Here is a 20,652-nt window from a genome sequence, read left to right as displayed (position 1 = left end):
AAGTTAAATACTTTAGTACTTCCACTTAAGTCTGGAGTTTAAATTCAGACTAAAACATCAATTCCTAAGAATACGTCTGGAACATTGCTGTGAGGATTTGATTCCACTCAGTGACAACACCATTAGTAAAGAATACTTCAACTTGCACTCAAGTCACTTTTTATATATTGCACTTGTACGTTTAATCAATTCTGGGTCTCTACTACTTTAAACATGTATCTTTAAAACATGAAGTTATCATAGACTGTGTTTTTTTATATTTACTGAAAAGCCGTCCATGTCATTATCAGGCACTTAGATAGCTTTTATTATTTACCGCGCATGATCGCTGTCCACGCATTTTACACTATAGTTTTTTTGGCGTATATACATATGGAAACATACCAAATGACGCTGTACTCCCTATAAAGTGCCCTAAGTCATGAACTGTGGAAACTAGACCCACTTATTTGAGCAAATGCTGTACAACGTACCGTAGAGACTGTAGATACATTCATATTTACTTCTATTAATACATATTTCACGATCTTTGAGTAAATTATGTTTATTTCAAGCCCTACATAGTGCACTACGTAGGCATCAGGAGGCCATTTGAGATACAACCTCTTTCTGCTGCCCGCCATCTCGCAGCGTTTCTGAAGTGGGCGTGGACCATGGTCTCCGCTGACCAATGAGAAGTCGCGACGTCAGTTCGGCGGGTACTTTCGTGTTTCTCTGGCTTTGTGCTTCAGTTCGCGGGAAGCGGTGGGCAGCGGGATCTCAGTAGTTTTTAGGTTAAGATTGGAAAAATAAGCTTTAAAGTGTGAAGATCTTTATATCACTATGCTGTTTCAGTGCGTGGTTGACCGGGGAGTGACCAGGAGGAGAAAAGGTGAGTGGGATTGTGAGGATCTGCACAGATTGTGATGTTTTTCAGTCCATTTTAGAGATGTTGTAAATTGGATTAGCCCCTCCTGTAGCTAACGCTAGCTTAGCTAGTTTTATACACATAATTAAACATCTACCCAGCTATCTACAGGTATAACTAACTAACTACTCCGATCCCTCAGATTTTAGATCATTCAGGGTATTTTTGTAGCCCTAATATTGCTGTTTTAGTGGAACATCTCTTTAAGGATAAAACACAGTAGCTAGTAACTAGTAAGTTAACCTAGCGTTAAAAATTCTTAATCAACTCCAATAACTAACTTACCTACTACTAGCTGTATCTACTTAGTTAAACTGATGTGACAGAGTAATTGGTTATATAGATTGTTGTAAAAGACCATCAGCTAATTATATTACCTATATCTGTCTTAAAAATCTCAATTTGAACACAGAAACTGACACTTATGTCTAAATTTCATGATGACCAATATCTCTATTTACATTGACTTCCATTACAAGGTTTTCTATTTAAGGTTTTATCTCTCCTGTACAGTTTTGGAGATTATTAATACATTCTGGATCATTGACTATTGAAACAAGTTATTGGTATTTTTTTTATATCATAATATATATTGAAGAAAAGCGAAATGCAGTATTTGTACCCTATTAATAATACTGGAACTAGTGTGTGTTTATTTTGTAGTGATGCCGTACTGTAAACACCTATATCCATTTATTCAGCTGTGTCCAACAACAGCTTGTGAACTGTGGTTGTTTTTCAGTCTAAACTTTTTCAGTATATGCTTGCAAAGAAACGCATGTTAACCCTTGTATGCAGCCTTTCTGCAGCTCTGTTTCCAGAGCGCGAGATTTCCTCCCAGGCTATAGTTCCTCCCACTTCAAGGTCGCGTCATTATTAGGCGGAAGTGACTTAAACTGAAGATTTTTACTCTTTGTGAAACATGTTGGGTGATATATTTTTTGGTCTGGGTTGAGAAAGGTGGGACTGAAACTGTGGTTTCCCCATTCACTCTCAGAAGGAGGCAGCATAGCTCACAGTACTGCTACTAAGTCATCATGTACTTTTTTTTTGTTTGTTTATTAGCCCCCACTTTCATTCAGGACTTCTTTACTGCTGTGGTGGGATGCCCAGTGATTATATGGCATCTATATTCACGCCTTCCTAAAATAATCTTATAACTTCCTGTTAATCTTTCAGTTTTCAGGAAACATAAACATATGACAGTTGTGAATTAAACAGTAAGATATGTTGATAAAAACAGGAGAGTTAACATTTTTTACATTTTAACAAACTACGCAAAGATCTGAATGGTGAAAATTAGTTTAGTAAAGCTCCATCTTGGAACGCTATTAAAAATGCCTCGGTCACATTTTACGACAATAAAATAAATTACCAAATTGACTCTTGATATAGACCATTATCCTAAATGGGAAAAATCAAATGATATGATCAGCTAAGGGGGTCGTGATTTACCACAGGTGGTCGCGGAGCATCATGAGATGAAATAAGCAAAAATACTAATTTTTGCACAAATGCTGACAGATTTTATGGAGGTGCAGATTTCATTTTCTAGCAGACTGGAACTGCACACACTGCCAAAAGTACCGATTCATCTTATATAATATTCTGATGCTATTTTGTCTGCCAGTATATTGCTATTAATATAGTTTATAATGAAAATGTCTTTAGTTATTGTGATGGTTATGTTTACCATATAACCTGACCCTGAAATGCATAGCTCTATGCATCTCTCTGAATAATTCTTTATTTTTTCCTTTTTTAAAACAGTTAACAGACAAGAATATCCAGTATCGTCTCTGCTGGAGTGTTATCAGTGCACTCGTCATGATGAACACATCTCATACGGAAACACTGCAGTTGCTGTTCCTCCATTTGGATGTTCATTTTCCACAGGTTTGGCTTTTAAAGAAATCTAAAACCATTTGTATTTACTTTCTCAAATGTTTCTCCTCAGAACCTCCAGCCATTGATATACTTTTTAAAATAAATTTATATGAAACTGAAATCTTAGTACTCTCTGTGACTCTGTCTGTTTGCGTACTGTAGCTCCTGGACAGCACAACACTCTGGCAGTTGCGAATGAGGAGGGTGTTGTGGCCATCTATAAAACTGCTGAGAAACAAAGCTCAGTCCTAAAGGGTAAGCTTTAAATGTTTGCAAATAAATATTTTCCAAATATGTGTTAAATTTCAATATACTATAAAATAAAATGGGTTTCTATATTTTGTATGTTCCCTTGTTTATGGTCTTAAAAACCTGCTAAGAAACATATATTTTTTTACATATTACAGTTGTGTGTGTTTCATGTGTCTAAGCATTCAAAAAGTCCAACATGATTACATTTCTGTTACAGAATGGCCTGCACATGATAATGCTGTGTTTGATATTGCCTGGGTCCCTGGAGCGAACAGCTTGGTGAGTTTGAAATTTGCATTTGATCTTCAAGTAAAAAATAAGAAATTGGTTAATTTATGCCACTGTAATATAACTAGTAGGTAATAAACTTGTAGTCCTCCAATTAGTGTGGTTTTAACTGCTTGTCTTAATCATCACACACTGTACTCAAATGTGTGGGATTGTTTAATAGACTTTATTATGCATGTATTGCCTCTTTTATTAATGAACATTTAATAACACAGCAGATTTAAAACTGTAGTGGCTTCTTGGATAATTTCAGTTTCTTAACTATTCACTTAACATTGTAAACATGAGTTGATACTGTTTTTTTTTTTTTTTTTTTTTTTTTATTATTTATTATTATTAATATTTTAAGGTGACTGCATCCGGGGATCAGACAGCACGTTTGTGGGACGTGCTTGCAGAGGAGCTTCTAGGCAGCTTTAAGGGTCACCAGTGCAGCCTGAAGTCTGTGTCTTTCCCGAAACAAGAGAAAGGTAACCTCGAAAGGAATGTTTAAACACTGAGAATGTTTTGAAATTGTAAACTTGATTAAATCAGGTTATCTTTCTAAACCTAGTTTACCACACAGTTTTAATTGCATAAAATAAGTAGACAGATTTTCATTATCTAGGTTCTGAGTTTAATTTTAGACACCCCACTTTGGTTTATCACTACATTAAGACTGTCACTTACATTAAGTAGAAAAGGTAGAAATACCACATGAAGGTCTTTCTTTTTGGAGCTGACTGAAATGTTGTCATTTTCCACAGCTGTATTCTGCACAGGAGGCAGGGACGGTAACATCATGGTGTGGGATACAAGGTGTAGTAAAAAAGGTAAGAGTGGGCTCAGGGCTACAATTAAAAAAATGTACCCAAATGTTTTTTTTTGTCCACCTAGTGTAGGTAAATGTAAGTTCTAAGGAAAATAACCTTTATAGATGATTCCTGAAAGTCCTTACCCTGCACAAAGAGTAGATCTAAATTGTCTTTTATTATATTTTGGTGTGTACAGATGGTTTCTACAGGCAGGTGAAGCAGATCAGTGGAGCTCACATGAAGACAGCAGGAAACACACCCCAGAACAAGAAGAAACGTTCTTCATGCAGAGGAATGGCTCCTTCTGTGGTAAGTGCGGAATCCTCTACACTGGCAGCTTCACTCAGCTTTCTTAATGTTGCATACTTTCACAATGTGCATAATGCTTGACAGAAAAATAAATATATATTGTATATATCATGTTGTAATAGGCAATAAGAATTCACATTTAAGTGAATTTAGAAATTAATGTTTTTTTTTTTTTACCTCTCTGTCCATTGTAGGACTCTCAGAGGGGTGTGACTGTAGTTCTTTTTCGTGATGAAAACACGCTCATCTCTTCAGGAGCTGTAGACGGGTATGTAAAATAAAAGAAAAATGATGACCAAAGGATTTACTGTTTACAAGGGCTGGTGTGTTTTCCACTGGTAACTGTCTAACCCCCCCCCCCCTCTTTCTCTCTGCAGGATGATTAAAATGTGGGATTTGCGTAAAAACTACACTGCTTATCACCAGAACCCCATTCCTCTGCAGACGTATAAATACCCCGGCTCCAGCACCCGCAAATTAGGTACAGTAATCTCACAATGTCCCCAAATGCCAAACAACCTTCCGACTGCAGCGTGGGGGTGTGTTTGACATCATTAAACTCATACAAACATATATACTAGTGCATCTTAAAAAAATAATATCATTGAAAAGGTACTTTTTCAGTAACACAGTTCGAAATGTAAAACACATATATTATATAGGTGTATATAGAATGATAAATTTTAAGTGTTTATTTCAGACAATCAATGAAGTGCACTGACTTTGGACTTGATATAACACAGTGGATCAACAAACCATTACTGACAGTAGAAACTTCACACTAGACCTCAAGCAGCTTGGACTGTGTGTCTCTCCACTCTTCCCCCAGACTCTGGTCTTTTGGTTTCCAAATGAAATGCAGAATTTTCTGATCAGTGATGGTTTGGAGAGACATCACATCTGCTGTGTTGATCCACTGTGTTTTATCCAAAGTCAGTGCAGTGTTTTCCCAGAAAATCTTACAGCACTTCATGCTTCCCTCTGCTGACAACTCTATGGAGATGCGGATTTAATTTTCCAGCAGGACTTGGCACACTGCCCAGACTGCCAAAAGTAACAATTGGTCTTATATAATATAAAAATGTTCTGAGACACTGATTTTTGGGTTTTTTCATTTCTAATGATATTCAATTTTTTTGGGATGCACTAGTATATGCTAGTCAAATAATTGTGAAACTATAGTGGTCAGCATTTTTTACTGTTTAAAAAAATGTCTTGGGTATAAATCTTAGGGCCGTTGTTACCTTGTCTCCATTGGACTAAAAACTTTGTATCTCCATTTTGCTCTTTTGTGTTTTAAAATACTGTATATCTGGCTTTTTTTATTTTATAGTGAAGGGACCAACAGAAAAGCTCCAAAAACACTTGGAATCAAATATTTTTTACACTTTTACACTCTTTATGCGTGACCAGGTCAACATTCTTTTGTATGTGTTTGGACATGTTCTCTATATCGTGTCTCTTGCTCAATGACTGAGTCCTGTTATTAACTAAATTTATATTGCAGTTACATTTGTGTCCCAGCACTTTCTAATTGATACTCTCTTCATTACGGCCTCTGGCAGGTTATTCAGGCCTAACGTTGGACTCCACAGGCTCCAGGCTGTTCTGCAACTGCACAGATGACAATGTGTACATGTTTGACATTAGTGGACTGAAAACAACACCAGGTAGGAAATTCTTACAGCAATCTTCAATTAAATTCATGGATTTAGTTCCAGTTTTTGCCTAAACACAACATTCCTCAACATGTTAGTTACTCAATTATAGCACGTTTAGCAATATTAACACTGTGAATGCTGTTCTACGGAAAAGCTTCTTTTTAAGACATTTGTTTAAATACAGAGTAGCATCAGTCAAAAAATAACTTTATTATTGACTACTTTAATATCATGGTAGTGAGTTTTGTCAATATCAGCTGGTACACCCACATAGGATAAGTATCCTAGTATTCTTATAATTTTTCCATTAAATAGCAATGGTCCTTTTACTGTGCTGGTTATTGTAACTGAACAGTGTTTTGAAATCACTTTGATTACACTTTTGCTCTATGTGATATTCCAGTGGCTGTGTTCAGCGGTCATCGTAACTCCTCTTTCTACGTGAAGTCCAGCCTCAGTCCAGATGATCAGTTCCTGGCCAGCGGCTCCACCGACTGCAGTGCCTACATCTGGAAGGTGAGGTTTATTCAGGGGTGATCATTTGTGTGTTACAGCTTTGTTGTTTATCTCAGACATATTGGCCTACCCTAACTGTTATAATTCTTACTTTGTAGATCTCTGAACCAGCAAAAGCTCCAGTAATGCTGCAGGGACATAGCCAGGAGGTGACCTCAGTCACGTGGTGTCCCACTGATTTCACAAAGGTAAAGATTCATAATAAATAATAATAAAGTTACTGGAATCTGCTGAGATTAGATTTTAAGCTCTATAACCACTTCCTGAGCTACTCGTTTTTCCCCTTCGTTTAGTTTCCCTTTCCTTTCTAACTGTATTATCTGTCAGATGATTGTTTAAATCGATCTGCTATTGTGATCTATGTTAAGTAAGCCGGACCACTGGGCTGATAAAGTCTACCAGACTCTCTGTGTAATGCTGTTAAAATTCTCTGCAGCTTGTTACCTGCTCAGATGACAACACAGTCCGAATATGGCGTCTTAACCGAGGTGCCGAAGGAGAAAAGTCTTCTGTTGGAGAAGCTAATCTTGTAGGCTGGGCACGACGCAAAGTTCAGACACCTTCTAAGCCATCAGGTAGGTTTATATGGGTATTTTTAACCTCACCTCAAGTTAGATGTCCTATACGTGTTCTTGATTTTGAAAAATCGGTGACCAATAAAAAAAAGAAAAAGAAATAGAAGGAATTCATTTAGAGGTCTGCTTGAGGGCTGGTTAGTTGAGTTTGAGAATTAGTATTAGATTAAGCTTGTGTTAAAGGGGAGATTATTTTCAGTCTAGTTGATGCATCACTCTTCAGATAAGTGAATTTCACTTATGATTGTAAATGAGCAAATCTCATACTTCATTGTGGTCTTGTTTTATTTCACACACTTCCAAAATGAAACCGTCAAATGCAGCTTTACACTGATACTTTGCCCTACATTGAGGCACATTGTTAATGGCCCCTTGTTAAAAACATGCAGCCTGTTTTGTGAGTGAGTCACAAATTAGTAGATTAGACTAATGTAAATGTTTGCCTTAGTTCGATTGCACGATTCCATATTGCTTGATCTCGCATTTCATCATGACATCCCAAGTCACCTGTAAAGTTGAACTAATTTTACAACTTCTCTCTACTGTGGAAGGGAATTGCAGTGACTTATTTAGTATTTTATTCATTCTAAATATTGTAGAGAGAGAACTGTGATGAGCAAAAAACAGATAAAGAATCATAAAGAGGCAAACATTTCAAACCAAAAAAATGGCAGTACATTTTGGGTAGGTGTGGGTGATATGGCCCTAGAATCTTGCGATAGAGATATTTTGATAATATGAAAAAACAAACATTTTATTCAGTCAAGAACATAGAACTGCAACAAAATGAATGTCTACATTTTTATATAGTATAACAGATTCAAACATTTTAGTAGCCTTGTCTGTTTTGTAAACAGTAACTTATCAATAGTTGATTTTGTATATATTAAAAAATATGTAATATTATTACATTGCATTAAAAAATTAATCCCTTTTCTCTTTCTTCCTCTTTCATTCTTTCAGGCCATTTTACTCATGTGGAGCTCACCCCTGCCCGGGTCTCTAGCATGATCCGTGTGAATGGTTTGGCTTCTCCTCAGCCTGGATCCTGTCCCTCCAGCGATGCTGATTTGCCTCCAGCGTCCAGCAGCTCCGAACCCAAACACAGCCCTGCACACCCCAAAACCCCTAAAACCCCCCGGACCCCATCCTCAATCCGGCAGTGGGTCTCCCGTACGCCTGGTTCTCACTGTAACCACACCACGCCTCCTCTCCGGAAGGTTCTAAGCCCGTGTCCACAGAGTCCTGAGCGTGTTTCTCCATCTGAGCGGAAGGCCAAGCGGCGTCTGGAGACGGGCGACAGCTCTCTAAGTCACCATGATAACAGCGACGGAGTGGCCGAGCTTTGGCCGGAAGCCAAAAGGAGCCGGGTGTCAAAAGGAACTTTTGACAATGAAGCAAAGGAGGAAGAGGGTAAATCTGAGATTTCTGAGACAAAGAACAAGCCGCTAACATTACAAGTACAAGCAGATAAAGAGAACAGCTCACCATCCAAACCTGACTGGCTCTCCGCGATGAGCCACAGACTTAAACAAGCTCAGAAAGGACCGCTTTTATCCAAAAGCCCAAATGGGGGCAAGAGACTCGATTCCAGGACACAGTGTGCTTCTGTAAGTGCTTTGTTTTTCACTTCTGTCAATTAGTGGTGAGGTCAGAACTACTTTACAGTTTGTAGAGCATTAATAACCCAAGCAGTTCCATAGTTTATCATTATGCAGCAGTATAAGAAGTGTGCACCGATATCATTTAAATATTGTTATTATTTTGAATATTTACATAATATTGGGAACCAGCCTTGGCTGGGATGACTCTAGTGAGATGTCTTGGATTGTATTGGGTGGCAGAAGGTTTCTGGAGAAGTTTGTGCCCATTCTAACAGCAGCAGGAGCAAAGAGGTCCCTCATATTTTGGCCAGTGGGTAATCACTGTGGATGCTGTTGGGAGACATTTTTTGTACACTGTAGTTCTGTAACAATGAGCTTGTGAGCTTAATTATTTATACATTCAGCAAACTAGGCATGACCCAGATCCCCCCAATACCAAACCAGCAGTTGTCATAATGTAGTTTAGTATGACTTTCCCGACGACTAATCAGAAAAGTCTCTGCTTCCTCTAGGCACCAACTTAACTGAATCACTTTAAAAAAAATAGAAACGCCTACAAAAGGACTTTAAGTGCCTAGAAGGTGCCACCATTTGTTATGTAAATACGTAATCTATTGTGTTTGGACGCATTTGATGACCGAGAGCAATCTGAGCTGTGAAGTAAGTTAACAGCCCTCACCTCTTCCCCATTGTGTGCACTTTGTGGAGTGCAATGCAGTTCGTCACCTAAAGATTCTGCTCTTTTGAGGTTTAGCTGTTGCATGATTGAGCTATTACTGAGTCAGGCTAGATTCAACCCTCCCCCCACTCACCTGATATCTCATTGAGCATTTCTTGCAGAAATTAGACCCATTCCCTTCCCAAAATCGATGCAGTATGTAAATGTAATGGATAGTAATTGTAGAAAAAAACGTTTTGAGTCCTGAGGCTAACAGCCTTATTAGAAAGTTTCAGATTTTTTGTCCCCAGCATGTCAGGTCTAGCTCATGTAGAGCTTGATACTTACCAGATGAGCTGGTTTAGGTGTGTTGACACTTTTAAAAAAACGGTGCAGTGGGTTCTCAGCAGTGGTGCTGAAAAGGCACTGCTTTAGACACTCATTTTAATAAGTGAGGTGTGCTGAGGTTTAATGAACATCAGTATAATCTCAAGCTTAAAGCCTTTGTTTTATGTAAGAGTTCTTCACTCTCACAAATCTCTTTTTAGGAATGATTCTTTAGTAAACTGGTCGAGGGGAAAAAAATAAGTTACATGCACGTCGATTAAACATGCACTGTATGTCATTTGTTAATTTTACTACTAAACCCATTTTTTTCATTAATATTGCTCATTTTCAGTGCAGTTTCCAATAGAACTGTTGTTTAAAAATAAACATTAGAAAAAATAAATGAGCTTTTCTGCTTTGGTTGACATTCCCTCTCCTTTTCTTCTCTTTCAGGCTTTAGGTTCTCCACATTCTATGAGGAAGATCTCTTCTCCACAACCTCAGAAAACTTCTTCTCCACGTTCTATGAAAAAGATCTCTTCATACTTTCAGAAAACACCACAAAAATGATCTCCTTCTGCAAGGAAAATTTCCAGCCTTTTTCCAGACTTTTAATTACCATCACTATCTTTCTGAAACAGCAGAGATGAAAATACAGTTTAGTTTGTTTAAAGATGCGTTTTTTAAGAGAAACATGCTCCACTGCATGTGTTGTATATTTTAGCCTCTCTTTAAATCTGAGGTGTATTTTCATGTAAATAGACAAATTATCTTATTATTAAATGACTGTACTTTTAGCTGTACAGCTTCACAGAAAAGAATGTTGTTTTCAGTTCTAACTGTATGTTCACTAATGTTTAATGCAAGTGTGTTAAGTGTGTGAAACACAGAATTCTGCTATTGCTTTTGTATATGTACATAAAACTGTCCTGTTTATTTTTATTCTTATTTTTTATTCCTGTTGGCTGCTATTTTCTTAACTGGTGTTGAATTAAATGAAGACACAGGGTCTGAAATGATGTTTCCACACTGACTTTCCTGGTACTGTAGCTTGCACTCATACATAGAATTCAGAATAGGCTTTACATTTTAATCTGCTCATTTACACGTCACCCTCAGCCGTGGGTTTAATGCACTCTGCATTACAGGGCAGCATTCAGCTTAATTAAAACACCCATTTTACAATTAATGTATGCTTTTAATTCCAGGAGGCAGCTATTTAATCAGCTGTGCTCTGTATATAAGTGGTGCTTGTTGCCAAAAAAAAAGAAAATTGCCTAAAATTGAATTACTTTAATTCATTCTTACAGCTTTTTGCTGATCACATCTAGAATTATTCTTTTTTTTAAGTTTTTTATTAAAAAGACCATTCAACTTGTAATTTGCTCTTTAGCGCACAGGTTTGCAGTTTCATTCATATAGTTTCATTTCAGCAGAAGCTTGTGCTTTAGAGGCCAGCATTTAATGAATTATGAAGGAACTTTTAATTGAATTAATTAACCATACATGGTGTTAGAAATTATTTGGAGAACTTTTCTTCTTAAAATCTATTTAAAGAGTTTTTACTGGTTATTGGTTGCAGGTGATCTGAGCTGGTCATCAAGGCTGGTCAGCATTCTTTATGCTGTTAAATGTTCCCCTTGATTTTGGACTTGCTTTTACCTTGGTCTTGCTCGTCCTTTTGGTGAACCAATTGGCTGACTAGTCTTGCTGGTTGCAGGATTGGTGAAATCGGTTGTTTGCACAGGTTGATCGTTTTGATTTGTTGGCCAGCTAAACCATCAGTAGTATATTATTTCTACAAACTATTGAATTAACTATTTTCTAATCCACTATTTTTATAATACGAAGGATGTGTCATGGTAAATATCAATTTAAAATGTCTTTTAAAAGGAAATAAACATATTTAAATAATGAGTTTTGGTAAAAGTCCTACAAAATATGTGACCCTCTTAAAGACTATTTAAATTTCAATATTTATGTTAGATTTAGTGTTGAGCGAAGATTGAATAGTCAAGTTCAATTTAGAAGCACTACAACAAATGGCCAACCTTCCTAGTCCAGCTCTGTGTGGATACGGTGACCCCTAGGTTCATGTGTTGATGCTTCAGACTTTCCCTTTTTTTTTGCAGCACTTTTTAGATTAGATGACCTGGCTGTATATCACTTATTAGAGGTTGTATTTGTGTACTTGTACACATGCAGTGTAGTCTTTGTCTAGATTTTCATTCTTTGCATTTTAACACTTGAGTTTGAGTCAAGCTGGAAGGCCACCAGGGGGCGACAGATCTTTCCTCATTTGTCTCACTCACCTACTGACCTTGAAATTTATGAACGTACGTGACCTCTAAACACAGGTTAAGTGTCTTATATCTAATTAGTATTTAAAATCTATTAACTGGCTATTGCATCACTACCATTACCTGAATTTAGAGCATGTATTGTTAAAATGCATAAGATGCTATGCGCAATACGCATAGAATGTTGGGAAATAAAGTTTACATATAGAATGAAACAACAAAAACATTATTAAAATGTAATTTGGCCATACTCTGTGGCAGGGGTTCACAAGTGTTTATCTGTTGAGAATGATAGAACAGAAAATACCAACACACCCTATTTGTACTGGATGTTCTGAATGACTGCCCTGTGTTGGGCATCATAGCTGATTTTGAGAGTCTAGGCTGAAACACTTCATACAGTTACGTCTAATCTGCCTTTAATGCTGTTTTTTCATTGCAAAGCACAGCTAGAACAGCATTTACAGTCATTCTTTTCTCAAGCCTACTGCTGTTTATGGGTTTTTAGCTGAAGCATACAATTTGCACTCATGGATTTCTGGTTGAGTTCATTCCAGTGCAGACAGACAAGTTAAACGGGTCCTGGCATGGCATGATTTATGCGTTTTATCCCTCTGGGGCTTCAGTGGGGAAACAAAACAGGTCAATAGGAGGTGAGTGGAGCTAAAAAGAAATGAAGCAATCAACTTCAGAGTCATAAAAGGAAAAATATTGGTTGTTGGTTTGACCTCAGTGATGCATCAATGCATTAATGGTTTTAGTAGTGGGTGCGTATCTACAGAACTGGACTAAATTCACTTTATTACACAATGTGTACTTTATGTAACCTCTTAGTTCAGTGATTTCCAGGCTAAGAGACTGCAGGTTTTAGTTTGCGCCTGACCTACACCTGTTTTTTTTTGTTTGTTTGTTTCATTTCACTAACATTCAGCTTCACGTTTACTTTCCTGGGTGTAATTTCCTTCTGTTGTGTTCAGCAGTCTAAGAACATAGATTACTGGAGCCATTTCCTGTAAACTGACGAGACCAATAAAACTGTCCCTTGTCTACAGTAAAGCATGGTGGTGGTAGCATCATGGTCAGTGGCTATGTGAGTGCAGCCAGCACTGGGGAGCTGAATTTTAACATGTACTGTGGCATTATGAAGCACAGCATCTCCTCCCTTCCGAAAGTGGGCCACATTGCTGGTTTCCAACACAATAACGACCCCAAACACATCTCCTAAATCACAACTGCTTTGCTGAGAAAGCTGAAGATTAAGAGGTGGACTGGCCAAGCATGTCTCTAGACCTAAACCCTACTGACAATCTGTGGAAGGTCTCTAAAAGCCACCAACTCCATGATCTTGTCTTGGTGAAGTGGAGGAGGATTCCTGTGAAGCTGTGGTGACCTTCAAGTTAAGGCAGTGCTGGACTGTATTATATGGGGCACTATCAGTAAATGTCTATTTTCATACATAAGGCGCACTGGATAATAATGCAACATAAAGGCACAGTGGTGTTGTATAAAATACTCAGCTCTGAGCGGTAGAAGAGCTAGCACTTAGCGTGTTTAGCCGCTAATGCTACTGCTCCAGCCTCGGTGGCAGACAAACTTCACTGAAACTCCTGTATTACACTGTACTTCAGCAGAGTGTCTTTACTGCTTCTTACAACCTGACTGGTAAAAACTGAATGAGTCCACAGATTCTAAAACTGAAATAATAATAACAATTATAAAAGCTATTAATATTATTGAAAGTGTTTTAACTATTATTGTATCTACCAATTATACAGTTCTTAAAAAAATGAGACCACTTATAAAATATGAGTTTCTTTGATTTGACCAAATTGAAAACCTCTGGAATATAATCAAGGGGAAGATAGATGATCACATGCCATCAAACCAAGCTGAACTGCTTGAATTTTTGCACCAGGAGTGGCATAAAGTTATCCAAAAGCAGTGTGTAAGACTGGTGGAGGAGAACATGCCAAGATGCATGAAAACTGTGATTAAAAACCAGGGTTATTCCACAAATATTGATTTCTGCCATTCTCATTTTCTGCAAATAAATGCTCTAAATGACAATATATATATATTTTTTAATTTGGGAAAAATTTTGCCCGTAGTTTATAGAATAAAACGACTATGTTCATTTTACTCAAACATAAACCTGTAAAAAGCAAAATCAGATAAAATCAGATTCAGAAACTGTAGGGTTCTCTTATTTTTTTCCAGAGCTGTATGTTCTATATAATGAGTATTTATTGCAGGTACGTGTAAACGAAACCACTGCTTTGGGCAGTGAGACAGAAACCCTGAACTGAAGCGGGTTTTACATAAATCAGACCTAATTGACTAGCTCCAGGCGGACAGCTTGAAGAACTCGATCGAGCGGTAATCTGATTGGCCGCGGCGCAGTTGATCCTAGGCGCTGATTGGACGAGACTGCTGTCCGTCTCCGCGCTCAGCCTGTGGCCGGAGGGCGGTGGGCGGGGCTTGTGTTTCTGTCATTCACTCCACGCTGAGCTGCACGCTCACCATAAAGGTCAGATTGAGCGCTGGAGCGGCTGGATCAGAAACTTCACACAGCGCCTCGGTCCCGCTCTGAGAGACTTTCCCCGCCTGTTCTCGGGGTTTAGACAGGGCTGTGGATCTAATCAGAGGAATCAGAGTCAAGGAATGATCGATAGTTACATCAGCAGCGCCTGGAGAGGAGAATAATCCTATTTGTATCTGGAGCGGCAGCGAGAGACATGCGTGCCCCGCCGCCGCCGCTGTGCTGGAGGAGGAGGAGGACGCTGGGGAGACTTTATGGCTTTTAGATAAATGGGAAAACTCGGATATGAGGCTTCTCCACTTCTCCACTCTCTGATCCTGCGCGCTGACAACCTGTAGATGTGCCTGGAGAAGAAGAAGAAGCCCATCATGGCCACAACTTAAAGCCCTAGACGCCATATTAACTGGGTGTTTGTGTTTCTGTGTATCTCTGTGTTTCTCTGTGTAATATTGCATGATCTCCACTGCTGTTAGTCTGGTGGACACTCCAGTCTGTCCCCATTGGCCTTTAACTCCACGAGCAACAGGGGCTGCTGCACTTCAACTTCTTAGGAAGAAGAGAAGCTAGACTGTCCTCCACTCCACACTCACTTACTCTCCCCAGCATACTCCTGAGCTCAGCCAGTGCTTGAGTGTCCGTGCATTTGTCTGTATTTGTGTGTCAAGATGTCCTCTGGCATCTCAGCCACAGAGAAGGTGGATGGATTCACCAGGAAGTCCGTGAGAAAGGCCCAGAAGCAGAGGAAAGCTCAAGGATCAGCCCAGTTCAGGCCACAGGCAGGAAACCTCAGCCCTGGAGAACTTTCAGCCTTGCCCCAGCTCAGAGGTAAGGGGATCAGATAAGATACTGCACACATAGCCAATGGATCATTGCCTCTCAAGATCTCATAAAACACTATCAGAGCTCAAACCCTTAGAAATAAATGTTACTCAATGGTTATTGGCTTAGATGTTGTAGTTCCTGGGGGAAACAAATCTTTAGTCCATAAGAGCCTAGACCATTGTTGTATTTTTTTTTCTTATTGTGGGGACAATGCCTATAAATACATTTTATCATCATTGACAATGATGATAATGTTGGTGGAGATAAAGTAGTAGGCAAATCTGGAAAAAATGTTTTGCTTCCTTTTTGCCATATTTGATCACTCACCTAAGGTGAGGTCACAGGCCATGTTCCACCCATTCCAAGTTCAAACTAGGGGTGTGCCTGAAATATTGTGCCATATCTCCCACCCCTCATTATCACATCAGGGTACTACTTTTTGCTATTTTTTTAAGAACGGGAAATTCACACTTCACACAATTGTTCTCATTTCCCATTATATATCTAATAGAGACCATATCTGTATCATTTATTTTACTTTAATCCTGGACTTCTGTTACAGAATTCTTGTATTTTTTTTAATATCTCAGTTTGGGGTGTGCCATATCATATTGTATTAATAAAATGTAATTTTTATTTTGTTTTAATAGTGTATTCTTGATTTTTTTTTATTCTATGTTTTTTCATATCGTTATCACAAAGTATTATCACAAAACACCACGAAATATAATATTATTTTAAGGCTGTATCACCCACCCTTAGTTCAAACCCTAATAAGCAACTCCATTGCGTGTATTTTTAACATTTGAATGGTTAAATGGTTGGAACCGAGTTATAGAAACAAACAGTATACTTTTAAAATGAGCTAGTTTTATCTCCAGCACTGACCCAGCACACCTACATTCTGGGAATAAGGTCAGATGAATGAACACACATTCACACACTGTCCTGTGATGATGCTCTCAGTATATGTCCCTTAGGTTCTTCATAGGTTAATATGACGGACAAAGTGCTATAGGAAACTTGCCTTTCTTTAAAAAAAACGATTGCAATTTAGGTTTAATTTAAATTAAGATTTAGATTAATTGTAAGCTGAATTATTTGCAGGTGTGTTGATAGCAGCTAGGAACTGGCATGACCGATAGGCTTCACATATAAAGCCATTTAATTTACTAGCCAAAACACCAGTGAAGCTAACTGTATCTTCGGAAGTTAATGATGATGATGATGGTGATGGTGATGGTGATGGTGATGGTGATGATGATGGTGATGTTGGTGGAGATAAAGTAGTGGGCATATCTGGAAAAAAAAATTCTTCCACCCACCCTCCATATTTGATCACCCACCTAAGATGAGGTCACAGGCCATGTTTTACACAGTCCAGGCTACTTTTCATCACATGCTTTGGGGCAGTAGTGGCTGATTGGTTAGAGTACTGAGTTATTGATTTAATCCCTGGGTTCAGGAAGACTCCACTGTTGGTCTCTTGAGCAAGGCCCTTAACCCTCACTTCTACCTGGGCACCACAGCAATTGCTGCCCACTGCTCTGTGCACGTGTGCTCACTGTATCACTGTGTGTGTTATTTTGTCTGTAGGGTGTGTTTACTGCATGGATGGGTTTCAGGAGGAGGCCAAATTCCATCTTTGTTGTCTCTGTTTTTTCAAATGGAAGGAGAGTTGGAGATTTTAACTTTTGGTGTGCTGTCCTTCGGGTGAAGTGGAGATACTGATGTATTCTGCCTCAATTAAGGCATAAGGCAGTGTTTTCATAACCATAACCATTTTGTGTAATGACTCTGTGATGCTTTTAGAGGCATTAAACTCCTCAGACGTCTGGTTTCATTCAACAACACTGAATGATTCTGACTGGGCAAGTTTTTTAGAATGGAAAAACCTCTTCTAGAAGGAATGTGAAGGAGATGTTTATGATATAAAATACTAATTGTAGCCTGCTCCAGCCATCAAGCACACTACACCACAAGCTGCCGTAGCAATGTATGTCTGTGATAAGTTGTCCACTGTAACTGTTCTAGTGGAAAATCCAGTGTTAGATGAAGTTAAAGTTGAATTCATAAAAGTAAGCAACCAGTTCTGTTTCACAGGACTTATTTGTGGTTTTAATCTTCAAAGTAACTCAAGTCTGTTCAAATGACGACTAGCTTAACAGCATTTTTTTTAAAGGAAGACTTTTTCACTTTTGCTTTCGGGTATCCAATTGAGATGTTACATTTTGATTTATGCAATAGACTGGCATGCTTCCTGGTTGAGCGGTATACATTGACAGGTCTTGGTATCAGAATATTTACTGTATTTTGCTGTGTTAAGATTAGTGGCTCATTTATTCTCCCTTTCTATTTGAAAATTAACACTTTCTCTTTCTGAAGTTAACCACCAAGCGCATGTTCCTTTGTGCCTTTTATGTTTAGCAATACATCCACAAGAGGAAAGTTCAGGGTTAAAGTACTGCTCTGTTCATTAGGTGTGTTAGAAAATATTGATATATCAAAGTATTGCAATATTATGTTTTGCGATACTGTTGATTCTCAGAAACACAGTATTGTTTATTAATTCATAGTTTACATGTAAAGATTGGCATCAGTGATTTTTTTTTTTTAGTGTTGTGTTAGAATCCTGACTGCTAGATATCAGTCTTGAACTGTTTATAGATCCCACTGTTTTAACTGGATACAAACGTAACTTTATTTATTCAGCTTTTATGCGTATAATATTGTAACCCCTATATGATGATGCCTCATCCTATCATATATGTCATATATATATGTAAGATTTCAACAATGAATTTGCACAAATACAGGCACAGTTGTTACAGAGCACAGAAAGAAGGCTTTGTTCATATCTGTAATTATAATTAATGTCGAGCATAAATGAGTCTGTATTGTGTGTGTGTTCCCAGACATCCATTTCCCCTAAACCAGTCAGCCTGTGAACAGTGAATTTGAAGTGGTTTTATGTAAAAGTAAAGCAATAGGGCTTTAAAATATATAATTTTGTCATTATCATCGCAACTTGTGTTTGCACAATAGTCACAACACAGAATGAGCATCCAGTTAGAAAAAATAGTGCACTGTTATTATTTTGCTCGACATATTTGCCAAAGACAGAGTTCATATGCCAAAAATCATTCGTTATACTCAATCTTTAATACAAAGAGTGCTTTTTTTAATGTCATGACATGTTGGATTGACAAATCTTTTTTTATTTTATTATAATTTTTTTTTTATTGAATTATATAGTTTTTTTCTGTCTGTTTTACCATGTTTATCAAAAAAGAAGGGCCAAGTGCATTGTGTAATAAAAGGGGTAAATGGGGAGAAAATGTACAGCTTGGACTTTTTGTACACCTTTGCCCTGGGGCAATTTTTGATTGTTTGTGGTTAAGCTTAATGTTTTTTGAAAGTCATTCAACACTTTCGAGTAGAGCAGGTTTGTTTACTCTGTTTACTCAGTTCTAGTCCCCAGAATCATAGTGCAGTGTGTAGCCTGTGTCTGTATGAACTTGATTTAATGTGATCTGTGACAACCAGGAAATGGTACATGTGTAAAATGTTTCCTTAAAGGTACTGGAACTGTTTACTTGAAATCGTACCAGTGAAAAATTAAGCTTTAGGAAATTAATTGAGGATATAAATGGGTTTTCTTATGATTTCTAAACATTCAGACTGATTGGTGCTACTGTCTGCTGTGCTGGATAATAGAGAGGTATGAGCTAGTGGTTGTAGGAGGTTGAGTTTTCTAGCAATAATAGCCTCCATGCCTGTAGGCCATAGGGCAGTATGGGCTCTAAGTGGGTTTGGGTGAGTAGGGGGTCATCTGAGAGCCCCTCCGGGTGGGTAATGGTGTAAAAGTGGAATGAAAACATAGGGCATTATATCATCCATTTTTTTCACTTTCCTACAAATTTTCAAGCATTTGTTTTGCTTCGGTTCCTTGATGACTGATATACAATATAAATGTAAATGAGCTTTGTTCTGATTAGCTGCCCTGTATTTTAACTAATTGAAAAAAAATACATGAGCTAAAACATTTAAATTCACAAAGAATGAGTGGGGAACAAACCGTTGTAGTCGTTATGCATGGCAATGTATTTTGTTTATTTTTTTTTCGCAAAAAATATGAAATTAAAACATTTTGTTATTAACTCTCTCTTTCACAGGTTTAAAAGTAATTAAACAGTAAGCTGTTTCTTGAACAGGTGTGTCTTGAGAACTCTAAGAATTCTCCATATGAGGTTTAAAGAGTTGTAAGTTTACAGTGACTTCCAAAAGTATTGTAACAGTGAGGTCAAGCCCCTTATTTCTGCTGTAGACTGAAAACATTTGAATTTGACATTTTGAAAATTAATATAAGACAAAGTATCAATATTTTAGCTTTTATTTTCAGTGAATTTCATCTGGATCTGATACACAGATTAGAAGATAGCACCTTCTGTTTAAGCCCTTGTGAGCAAAAGAATTGAAACAAGTGACTTACAGATGTATTTTGTTGACCAGGAGTGTCCTGATTACATTAATTATTCAAACAATAAATAGTGCTGAATCTCTACGGTCAGTTCCAGATTTGGGTTTTGCCTGTGCAAATCAGTTAAGACTATTACTGTTATTCTATTACTGTTAAGTGATCAGATCAGGTTGGCATGTTTGAATAGCACAAATATATCTGCATGGGTTGCTGTGATAACGAGGTCGGGGATCAGTAACTCATTTTTGTCATTCTGCTGGGACCCCCGCACTTCTGTTACTCTGAATTTGATAAGGTCATTGTTTGTGTATTTTTTTGTTACTTGCAAATTTACAAAGAAATCTGATTTGAGCATCCAGACTGAGGTGCATCAGTACAAATCAGAGTGTAAGCGCATTTTAAACTACCTCAAAAAATATGTTTCAGCTATCACAATCAATCTAGTTATGCTAAAAATCATATTAAGACTTACAGTCTGAACGTCTGAACAGGAAAACTGTGGAAGTAAAGTAGATGATGGAAGACTTATTTGTAAAAAAACAATGTTCGTTTGTGCGATTACTTTTTTTAAAGTGAACACTTAAGTGTATCAAATGAATGAAGTGTATTGATGAGTTGGCAAAAGTTAGTTTGCAGTGTGTCTGATATTTGTGCATAATGTTTATAACCTATTAGACACCATAAGAGCATGATAGTCCTATTTTAAGATTTCTCTTAAGTAATTTATACTTAT

General features: G+C 37.7%; 2 protein-coding genes across 2 annotated transcripts in view; both read left to right on the top strand.

Moving 5' to 3' along the window:
• The first annotated feature begins 710 nt into the window (after window positions 1-710).
• On the top strand, window positions 711-10,794 carry dtl (denticleless E3 ubiquitin protein ligase homolog (Drosophila)). Its single transcript, XM_007255496.4, has 15 exons — window positions 711-871; window positions 2,678-2,803; window positions 2,957-3,049; window positions 3,264-3,325; window positions 3,684-3,804; window positions 4,081-4,146; window positions 4,325-4,437; window positions 4,632-4,705; window positions 4,815-4,918; window positions 6,003-6,107; window positions 6,502-6,614; window positions 6,713-6,802; window positions 7,051-7,189; window positions 8,153-8,799; window positions 10,232-10,794. The coding sequence occupies exons 1-15, from the start codon at window positions 823-825 to the stop codon at window positions 10,346-10,348; spliced, it is 2,019 nt and encodes a 672-aa protein (XP_007255558.3). The 5' UTR covers window positions 711-822; the 3' UTR covers window positions 10,349-10,794.
• A 3,800-nt stretch (window positions 10,795-14,594) lies between these two features.
• ppp2r5a (protein phosphatase 2, regulatory subunit B', alpha isoform) overlaps window positions 14,595-20,652 on the top strand; it is a 45,701-nt gene continuing 39,643 nt past the window's right edge. The window contains exon 1 of the mRNA XM_022684341.2: window positions 14,595-15,442. Coding sequence (XP_022540062.2) covers window positions 15,283-15,442 — 160 coding nt within the window. The 5' untranslated portion in view covers window positions 14,595-15,282. The remainder of the gene's footprint in view (window positions 15,443-20,652) is intronic.

The sequence above is a fragment of the Astyanax mexicanus genome, chromosome 1, assembly GCF_023375975.1.
Source record: "Astyanax mexicanus isolate ESR-SI-001 chromosome 1, AstMex3_surface, whole genome shotgun sequence".
In the NCBI taxonomy this organism is placed as follows: Eukaryota; Metazoa; Chordata; class Actinopteri; order Characiformes; family Acestrorhamphidae; genus Astyanax; species Astyanax mexicanus.
This window is presented reverse-complemented; position numbering and strand designations above follow the sequence as displayed.